The 11,158-nt window shown below is 24.5% G+C and overlaps 1 protein-coding gene across 3 annotated transcripts in view; it reads right to left on the bottom strand.

The window, feature by feature from the left end:
• Positions 1-406: 406 nt before the first annotated feature.
• Positions 407-11,158, bottom strand: part of LOC126900784 (uncharacterized) — a 19,915-nt gene continuing 9,163 nt past the window's right edge. Inside the window, exons 2-6 of one of the 3 annotated variants that reach the window (XM_050676719.1) lie at positions 4,278-4,376; positions 1,551-1,988; positions 991-1,475; positions 572-693; positions 407-505 (exon numbers count right to left, since the gene is read on the bottom strand). In XM_050676719.1, the coding sequence (XP_050532676.1) occupies positions 415-505; positions 572-693; positions 991-1,475; positions 1,551-1,988; positions 4,278-4,376 (1,235 nt within the window). In that variant the 3' untranslated portion in view covers positions 407-414. Of the gene's footprint in view, positions 506-571; positions 694-990; positions 1,989-4,277; positions 4,377-11,158 lie in introns of all 3 variants that reach the window. The other 2 variants (XM_050676717.1, XM_050676718.1) reach the window with 2 other exon arrangements.

Below are 11,158 nucleotides of genomic sequence, written 5' to 3' on the forward strand. Positions count from 1 at the left end.
AGTGATTTTAATACGTCACTACTGTGGCGCGACCCCATTGCGCGGAATTATTTTTTAATTAATTGAAAAAACTATTGCCAAAACATTGAAATAAAAATTTCATATAAAGAAATTTATATTCCATTTTTATCGAAAATATTTTTTTTCTGAAATTATATTTTTAAACATACGTCTAATACATTTATTATATTAAACAAATTAATCAAAAGAATTTTTAGTTTATGACAATATATTGTTTATTGATTAACAATTACTTAAAAAATTATTCACAATATTTTTAAATCATCATTTTTAACAATAAATTTAAGTATTTAGATATATTATAATGTATAGTAGGATTTTTTACTTAACACATTAAAATATGTGCAATATTAAATTTGAATAATAACTGAATAAATAGATTGTACTAGTACTTTAAATGTAAGGATAGTAAAAATTTAATGAGTCAATATCTAATTGCATACATTCCTCTGTATAATGACCATGCGTTAAGCAATAATAGCATCTATAGATACAAAAAAATAACAAAATTTAATCTATTATTTATACTGTTAAATCATTTAATAATTACCGTTGGCCATAAATATCTCCAACTATTTCAACATCTATGGCCCAATTCGGCTGTGAATCATTGACCACAAACTTTGCTTTTTGTGGAGATTTATAATATTTATAAGTACCAACAATATCTTTCTAAATAAAAAGACAATTTTAAAGGATTTTTGTATTTTTTTGAAATAAAAAATATATATTATCAACTTCATGTCTACACCGAGAAACATAATTTTTGAGGAAAACAAAAATGCGCTATTTTTATGTAGTTTAAAGTAAATTTTTTATGTTTAATGCCTAATTACTACAAAAAAAATTTAAGATTATTTATTTTGGTATACGAATACTTAGTTTAATTAATTTATGTATTAAAAACTTGACTAGTTTTTTTAAAACGCAGGTTCTGTCATGTATATGACAATAAAATAATATGCCTACCTTATAAAATTTATAACATTTTCCATTTTTTGAAATTATTCTACCGGCTCCATTATTCATTCCAAAATAGCGTATAACACCTTCTTCGTGTTTACGCGTTTCCATGGACACTTCTTCTTCAATAGGTGTTACTTCCAGTTCTGGCGAATCATTATTTGGGTGATCCTCTTCATTAAAAATATAGGAAATGCAAAAGTCATTCATATCATCGTGTAAATCCTTATTTTGCATAGCAAACATATCTTCACCATTCTCTTGCTTAACTGCCAACAAATCTTCTATACAATCAATTTTGAGCTCTGGGGCACTATTATTTGAGTGATCCTGTTCAGTAAAAATATAGGAAATGCAAAAGTCATTCATATCATCGTGTAAATTCTTTTTTTCCACAGCAAATATATCTTCACCATTCTCTTGCTTAACTGCCAACAAATCTTCTATACAATCAATTTTGATCTCTGGGGTACTATTATTTGAGTGATCCTCTTCAGTAAAAATATATGAAATGCAAAGGTCATTCACATCATCGTGTAAATTCATATTTTCCTCAGTAATCATACCTTCACCATTCTCTTGCTTAACTGCCAACAAATCTTCTATACAATCTACTATGAGCTCTGTTCCACTATTATTTGAAGGATCCTCCTCAGTTAAAGTATTGGAAATGCAAAGGTCATTCATATCTTCAGGTAAATACATATTTTCCTCAGTAATCATATCTTCAACATTCTCTTGCTTAACTGCCAACAAATCTTCTATACAATCAATTTTGAGCTCTGGGGCACTATTATTTGAGGGATCCTCCTCAGTTAAAGTATTGGAAATGCAAATGTCATTTGTATCTTCAGATAAATTAATATTTTCCACAACAATCATATCGTCGCCATTATCTTGTTTTACAATTGACACACTATCTACTGACACTTCATTTTGTACATCGATATCATTCATTTGTGTTGTGCTACATTCTATGTTTTTAACATCTAGTTGTACATCACCTGACATAATTTCTAATTAATATTTCGAATTTCATTATTATTATAGTCTACACAATTATTACAAAATTATATATTTTTGATAATATGAACATAATATCTTACTAAAATTCCATTAAAAGTGAATTTTTTAAAAGTTAATTGTTACAATAGTGACACTACAGGGATATATTATTATATTTACTAAGCAACTAGACTTAAATAATGCAGAAACGATATATTTTTTCTTTTAGTAACATTCTTATAATAAGTATATAAAATAAGTATCCTATAAGTCCATTTTTAAGCTACTGTCCAAAAACATCAATATCACACTATTTGAGGTATGCTAAGAGGGAATATAGGGTTCTGAAAACCCATTTGAGAATAAATAACGTTTTATAGATACATTTTTATTTTTATTGGAGGAGTTAGCAAAATATTGTTGATTGTTTGTTTCCTGCCTAAAAATGATGTAATAAGCGTCAGAGCTAACAGTACAGAAGAATTTTCTGAGCATGAACTTATAAGTTCATATGGAGTTCACATTATTATGACAAACAATGAGTGAAACAATAGTTTTAACTAGCTAGATGTCTTAACATTTGTTAAATCACATTTGTTTTGTTTTTTTTATCCTTATATTTAGTAGCATTTCTTTTGTATAAAAAAATATTGACTTTATTTTATTTCAATTATTAACTTTAATAACGTGATGTATATGATTGAATTGAAAATGAATAAACTTCCAAGAGCCTCTAAAANGTAGGTTATATAAAGAACCGTTAGTTTTAAAAACTAATAAAAGTTGTAAATTTTACGACGTTACTTTTATTTAGAAAAAGAGTATTATTTTTAATTTTCAATTTGGAGTAAATTATTAACAAAATATTTTATTGATACTTTAAACGTGTATGTATTTGATTGAATTTAAAATGAATAAACTTCCATAAATCACAAAATTTATCCCTTAAAATCTAAATATTTTGACTGCAATAGAACTCGCTTACTAAAAAAATGTAATTTTATAATATCATGACATCAAAAAGTATCATTTATAAAATTTATTTATTTAAAATAATATTTTAGATAAATATTATATTAAATATACATAATTCTTATTTATCTATATTTTAAAAATTTAGACAAAAGTATGAAATCAATGTATTAAACAAACTAATATTAGATACATCGTCTCATTAATGTAATCATCTACAAAAATATTAACAGCACTTATATTCTATAATTAATTGTTAAGCTTATAGTCTTAAAAACGTCTTAGGTAATAGTCAACCGATATTTACAATTGTAAATATAATATTTCACTTAAAATTGTTCTATTTTTTCCAGCTTAATGTATTATTCATCCCATTATGCAATATAAAATTTTAATATAGTAAATTATTTATTATGTTAAAGTATATTTCTATCTTTCTGCATTTTCCAATATTCTTTTTTGTAAATNATGTCATTTATAAAATTAACTTATGTAAAATATAAGTCAATGTATGAAATCAATGTTTTAGACATACTAATGTTACATCGTCTCATTAATGTAATCATCTACAAAAACATTAACCGATATTAACAATAGTAATTATAATATTCCATAGGAAATTGTTCTATTTTTTCCAGCTTAATGTATTATTCATCCCATTATGCAATATAAAATTTTAAACTTTTTTGTATATAATTGGTATTATTCGTTAAAAATATAATTGAGCTATAATAAACTAAGATACTTTACCACTTGTATTATGCTTTTTGTTTTCCGAAACACAGCACTTAAATAATGTTGCCAATCGACGAAAAAACCTCCTCACCTTCATTTTAATAATGTTATTTACTATAAAATAAATGTATCAAATTATGTTTTACAAAATTTTTAATGATTATCAGTAATTCNTATTTTTTCCAGCTTAATGTATTATTCATCCCATTATGCAATATAAAATTTTAATATAGTAAATTATTTATTATGTTAAAGTATATTTCTATCTTTCTGCATTTTCCAATATTCTTTTTTGTAAATAATTTGGTATTATTCGTTAAAAAAATATCTGAGCTATAATAAACTAAGATACATTACCACTTGTATTATGCTTTTTGTTCTCCGAAACACAGCACTTAAATAATGTTGCCAATCGACGAAAAAACCTCCTCATTTTCATTTTAATAATTTTATATATAATAAAATAAATGTATCAAATTATGTTTTACAAAATTTTTAATGATTATCAGTAATTCAATACAAGCACAGAAAAATAGTTTTTTTTAANTATAATTGAGCTATAATAAACTAAGATACTTTACCACTTGTATTATGCTTTTTGTTTTCCGAAACACAGCACTTAAATAATGTTGCCAATCGACGAAAAAACCTCTTCACCTTCATTTTAATAATGTTATTTACTATAAAATAAATGTATCAAATTATGTTTTACAAAATTTTTAATGATTATCAGTAATTCAATACAAGCACAGAAAAATAGTTTTTTTTAAACAAAATCAAACAACAAACTAATTTATATTTGATTGTAAACATTTGTGTATAAATATTATGTATCACNTTTGATTGTAAACATTTGTGTATAAATATTAAGTATCACGTAGCAACTTAATTTACTATTTTTATGATCAGAATACACTTAAAGAATCAATTAAAATATTATCAAAAAAACCATCCAATTTTAATTTTTTTTACAACATTAGACAAAAGCTAAAATATGATTGTTTAGGAGGTCATGTGAATTTCGATTTTTAATTTTATAATCGGTTTGTTACAAGATTAATATTTGGAAATTATTCAGTATTTAATTTTTTTACAGTACACTCCTATTTCTTGAGTAATCCATAATACACTCTATTATAAATAATCAAATGAAAATATTATTGTACTTTTTCAAATAACTCATAACTTATTTATTTTATAATATTTCACACAATTGCTAAATAGTTTTAAAATGTTATCATCGTTCAGTACAAAAACATCCATAAGTGTTAATGGAGTGGTTGAGTCTTTAATTTCTGGAATAACCCAAAATAATTATACAAATTACACATACTATTTTATGTTTGAAATGGTAGTTTTAATATGACTTGATTGAAAATTAAGGTGTCTTCTTGTTACACTAAAAATAACATTTTGTTTTGTAAAATGAGGTCTTCTACAATGAAAGAAAATAAAATTTCCAAAAGTAATTTATAAGTAAAAGGTTTTTATGTTGTTGATAATTTTAACGTTTCTTAATTTATTATTACCCATTCATTTGTTAAAATTAAAAGTACTAAACTTAATTGAATCACAATAATTTGGCACTTTAAACTTATCAAATTAACACGATTTTAATTAAAATCTGTAATAAAAATATTAAATACGGAAATGTTTTTTGACAACAAAAATGTGATGTTTTATGTTGGTAACTACTAATTTAATGATACGTTGTAAACTTGTAATTGTTGATAAGAAAAAGTATTGATGTTCGAGTTTGATTAATGTGTGTAACATGCCTTAATAATTAAATTAAATATTGTGTTAATTTGTATTTATTAATAATAAATAATAAAATAATAAAGAACACAAAATTGGCGACGAAGATGGGATCCGCAAGTCAATAAAAAACGCACAGGTAATTGGATCAATAGAGATAAAAAAAAATAAAAGTAAACCACACATGGCTAAAATAGGTATTATCGAAGAATACAAAATTCAAGATGATTTTGTAAGTTGGGTCGAACGACTAGAATTATTTATGCAAGTAAACAAAATAAAAGAAAATAAAGAAAGTATTTTGCTTACTTTAATTGGTAGCGAGGGGTATAAGATATTGAAATCCTTGTGCACACCTACCTTGCCTAAAGATGTAAGTTATGACAAATTAGTAAGTAATATGATACAACCAAAAGTTTCGGTAGTTGCCGAAAGGTCAAAATTTAGAAATAGCTTACAATCGAGCAATGAGTTAATAACTGAATTTGTGACTAAATTGCAATAGTTATCTATGTTGTGCGATTTTGGAAATAATTTGGAAGAATCTTTAAGAGACCAAATTGTACACGGAGTAAAAGACAGAACTCTGAAGAAAAAACTGTGCGAAGAAGCGGACCTAACATATGAGAAGGCGAAAGAAATATGTCAAGCACATGAAGGTGCAGAAAAAAGTTTGGAGAATTTTGGGCAATTCAGCAATGAATGCCAAGGAGAAATTTATTTTGCTAACAAGAAGTTCACACGAACAGCTCAAAACCGAAGTGGCAAGATCACTGTCAACGGAGGAAATGTTACTTGTACTTGTTGCGGTACGAAGAATCATGTTTTTAATGATTGTTATTTTAAAGACCGTAATTGCAATATTTGTCATAAAAAAGGACATTTAAAGAGTGTTTGTTATTTTAAAGGTAAAACTGACAAAAGTCGACCAAAGTCTTCACATTATTCTTAAGTTAAAAGTAAAAATTATGGTAATAATTATATTGGTACAATGGATAGAAAAGTTTCTGACAATGAAGTCAATGAATCTAATAATTTTTTAGATAATGATAATTTAAATATTGATACATTATTTCAAATTGAACAGATAGGCTCAAAGAATGAAAATTTATTTATTATGGTACAGATTGAAAATAAAATGGTAAAAATGCAATTAGATACAGGATCGGCTATTTCAGCAATTTCTTTTTCTGAATATAGAAATAATTTTAAATATTTACCCTTAGTTGATACTAAGATCAATTTAAAAAGCTATTCTGGTGAATATATTGTACCAGTTGGAGTAATCAATGTGAAGGTTAAATTTAATGAGAAAAATTTCAGTTTACCATTGTATATTATTGAAAACAGCGGACCGCCTCTTCTATGAAATGAATGGATTATAGTTTTAGGTATTAAAATAAATATTAACCTTGAAATAAATAGTATTACTGAAGATTTTACATGTAATGTAAAAGAATTAATAAGTAGTTTTCCAGAAGTTTTTACAGATAAATTAGGTACTTATAATAAAAATAAAAATAAATGTAAATTATTTTTAAATGATAATTTTAAACCAATTTTTTTAAAACCCAGATCTTTGCCATTTAGCATTAAAGACCAAGTAGGATTTGAATTAGACAGATTAGTTCAAGAAGGTATTTTAACACCTATTGAGACTGGTGACTATGGAATTCCAATAGTTCCAGTATTAAAGACTAATGGTACTATTCGCATTTGTGGTGACTATAAAGTCACAATTAATCCTTATTTGAAGGTAGATAGGTACCCATTACCTCGAATAAAAGATTTATTTTCAAACAAAATGAAATTAAAAACTCAAAATACAACTGAAAACAAACAAAAAAATAATAAGAAAAATGATAAATCACCTAAATCTCAAAATAAAGGCGCTGCTAAAGAAAAAGTAAAACCTATAAAACCGGCAGTATTGAAAAAAGAAGGTGAAAAAGTGAAAGCTGAACAAAAATCTATAAGTCCTATTAAAGTTTTACAAAATGAGCTATGGACTAAAGCTATCAAAATTGTGGCTGATAAATCTGATTTACCTGATAAAGAAAGTGGTATTGCTAAATTGTTAGCAAACTATTAAAAACAAGACTCAATCCCAAGAAAAGAAACTAAACTTAAGAATTTTATTTTGAAAGGATTTTCTCAATATAAGGATACAGAGAGTGAAATATTGGATAGTTTGTATAATAAAATAAAGGAAGCTTTTGAAAGTTTGGGTGGTCAACCTAAAGATGGTAATTCTGAAACTAAAAATTCCAATAATAAAGTAGAAAAGAGTTCGCCTAAAACAAAAAACCTCAAAAAAGTTGAAGTTAAGAATAGTGATGATGATGATGAGGACGATGATAATGACAAAGAAGATGATATTGATGAAGATGAAGATGATATTGAAGATGCAACATTTGCTGATAGTGATGAAGATGTTGAAGGTGATAATTTAGGAAGTGAAAAAGAAAGTAAACTAAGAAGATCAAAAAGAACTATAAAAAAACCCGTAAAATTGTTAATTGCATAAATATTGTATTTTTTATTTGTTGTATTGTTAACTTATAAATTTTGTTAAATTTCATAAGTGTTGTTAGTTTCATAAATATTGTATTTTTTTTGTTGTACTGTTAAGTGTATAAGTATTGATCTTAAAGGATATATATTTTTAATTTTAATGGGGAAGGATGTGATGTTTTATGTTGGTAACTACTAATTTAATGATATGTTGTAAACTTGTAATTGTTGATAAGAAAAAGTATTGATGTTCGAGTTTGATTAACGTGTGTAACATGCCTTAATAATTAAATTAAATATTGTATTAATTTGTATTTATTAATAATAAATAATAAAATAATAAAGAACACACAAAAAAATAATCGATTTTAATAAATTTATTATTATTGGAAACCTTTAACATAAATCAACGCACAAGAAGATTTTTTTAACGCTAGGCCATTCATTTTTCGATAGTATTCATATCTTAATCGTTGTAAAGATACCACTCAATTTGAAAAATTTAATGATAGATATGAATTCAATTAAATATTTGGAGTGATGTAGACATTAAATGTTTGTTTATCGTTTTTGATAGTTTAGAAAATAGGTTCCTCAGAAGGAAAGCTATTTTCTTGAGTGAAAAAACATTTTGTTTTATCTTCGACGTAAAATTGAGAAGGTATTAATTTTACTATGATGCCACTTTTTTTCAGCTCTCAATGGACCGTTTTTTCTCAAAGATACGTCAAAAGATCACAAATCGTATCTAGTTGCAGATATTACTCTCAAAAATGTTTTCTTCATTTCCCATAAATGATGAAAATCCCCCCAAAAATTACAATTTTTAAATTTGTAATTTTTACATTTTTCTTCTAAAAATTTCCACAACTTTTTGAAAAATGTAAATGTCTGTTACTACTTTTTCTTAGCTCCCGCCTAACCGATTTTTCTTAACAATACGTCAAAAGATCACAAATTGTATCTAGTTGAAGTCATTACACTCAAAAATTAAAAAATATTCTCTCATTCCCAATAAATGGTGAAAATCCCCCGAAAAATTACAATTTTTAAAATTAAATTTTGACATTTCTTTCACTTTTTTTTTTAAAAAAATTGCCATAACTTATTGAAAAATGAATGAATCAAAATAAATTTTTTTTATTGAAACCTTACATATATTTCTTCCATTTTATGTCATTTTTTGGAAATCTAACACATAACATGCTCATAGAAATCTATGTGCAAATAGCTGCCGTAGTTAAAAACATGCTATTTTTGTGTTAAGATTCTGTGTTTTGTATTTTATTTTATATTAAAATATCTTACAAGGGGAATACACTGAGTTTCTGAAATATTATATAATTTAATTGATACAGAATAAATTTCATATGACATAAAAAGTAACAATTATTTACATTTTTTTGGTTTTTTAAGTCGAAAAAGTAACTTTACCACCTATGGCAATTAGTATATTGCATATTTTTAAATTTTAAAAATTTTCAAATCATCTCATTTTTATCTAATTTAGATACAATAACTTCAATAAATATCAAGGATCCCATAACTGCAGTTTCCACTCATGAAAAGAAATTTCTAATTTATGTTAATATTATTTTACTATGGGATTTTTTTTTTTGGCTGCAATTTATTTTCCAAATCCTTAACCTACTTTTTTCAATGATACATAAAATTATTACAATTCGCATTTAGTTGAATATATTACCCTCAAAAATTGAAAACAAATCCCTTAATTAAATAAAAAGAAGGTTAATAAGAAATAATTTATATTTAAATGATCTATTACAATAAAAATGCAAAAAAAAAAACGAGCTTTTCTGATAAATATACTGTAATTAGTAATTATAAAATTTGCTGACTGCGTATTAATCTTAACAATACCATTTTTTTTCTATTTAATGATGTCAATTTTAAACTTGCAAGTTGAGCTATAAGTTATGGTAATAAATATATTTTTTTTTATTATGAATATTCTTTTTTATTATGAATAACTTTAAAGGACAAAAAAGAGTAAGTTAATAATGATTCCTTTTAACATATTAAAAATGAAAATCAATGATAATTTGAAAATAATTAATTATAAATATTATAAAATATATAAATAAAAAATTAAATATTATATTTTTGAATCTAAGAATTACTAATCTATAATAAATAAGAAAATAGTAGTAAATGTTGCTTTTGTAATTATCCTCATATTTCTTAAGATTAAACAATATCTACAGATTTGCATCGAAGCATTTATTTAAAGACAATATATTGTTTATTGATTAACAATTACTAAAAAAATGATTCACAATATTTTTAAATCTTCATTTTTAACATTAATTTTAAGTACTTAGATATATTATAATATATAGTAGGATTTTTTACTTAACACATTAAAATATGTGCAATATTAAATTTGAAAAATAATTGAATAAATAGATTAATCAAACACATTGTACTAGTACTTTAAATGTAAGGATAATAAAAATTTAATGAGTCAATATCCAATTGCATACATTCCTCTGTATAATGACCATGCGTTAAGCAATAATAGCATCTATAGATACAATAAAATAACAAAATTAATTCTATTATTTATACTGTTAAATCATTTAATAATTACCGTTGGCCATAAATATCTCCAACTATTTCAACATCTATGGCCCAATTCGGCTGTGAATCATTGACCACAAACTTTGCTTTTTGTGGAGATTTATAATATTTATAAGTACCAACAATATCTTTCTAAATAAAAAGACAAATTTTAAAGGATTTTTGTATTTTTTTGAAATAAAAAATATATATTATCAACTTCATGTCTAAACCGAGAAACATAATTTTTGAGGAAAACAAAAATGCGCTATTTTTATGTAGTTTAAAGTAAATTTTTTAATGTTTAATGCCTAATTACTACAAAAAAAATTTAAGATTATTTATTTTGGTATACGAATACTTAGTTTAATTAATTTATGTATTAAAAACTTGACTAGTTTTTTTAAAACGCAGGTTCTGTCATGTATATGACAATAAAATAATATGCCTACCTTATAAAATTTATAACATTTTCCATTTTTTGAAATTATTCTACCGGCTCCATTATTCATTCCAAAATAGCGTATAACACCTTCTTCGTGTTTACGCGTTTCCATGGACACTTCTTCTTCAATAGGTGTTACTTCCAGTTCTGGCGAATCATTATTTG

This window comes from Daktulosphaira vitifoliae, unplaced genomic scaffold (genome assembly GCF_025091365.1).
Source record: "Daktulosphaira vitifoliae isolate Bord-2020 unplaced genomic scaffold, ASM2509136v1 Scaffold_3, whole genome shotgun sequence".
Classification (NCBI taxonomy): domain Eukaryota; kingdom Metazoa; phylum Arthropoda; class Insecta; order Hemiptera; family Phylloxeridae; genus Daktulosphaira; species Daktulosphaira vitifoliae.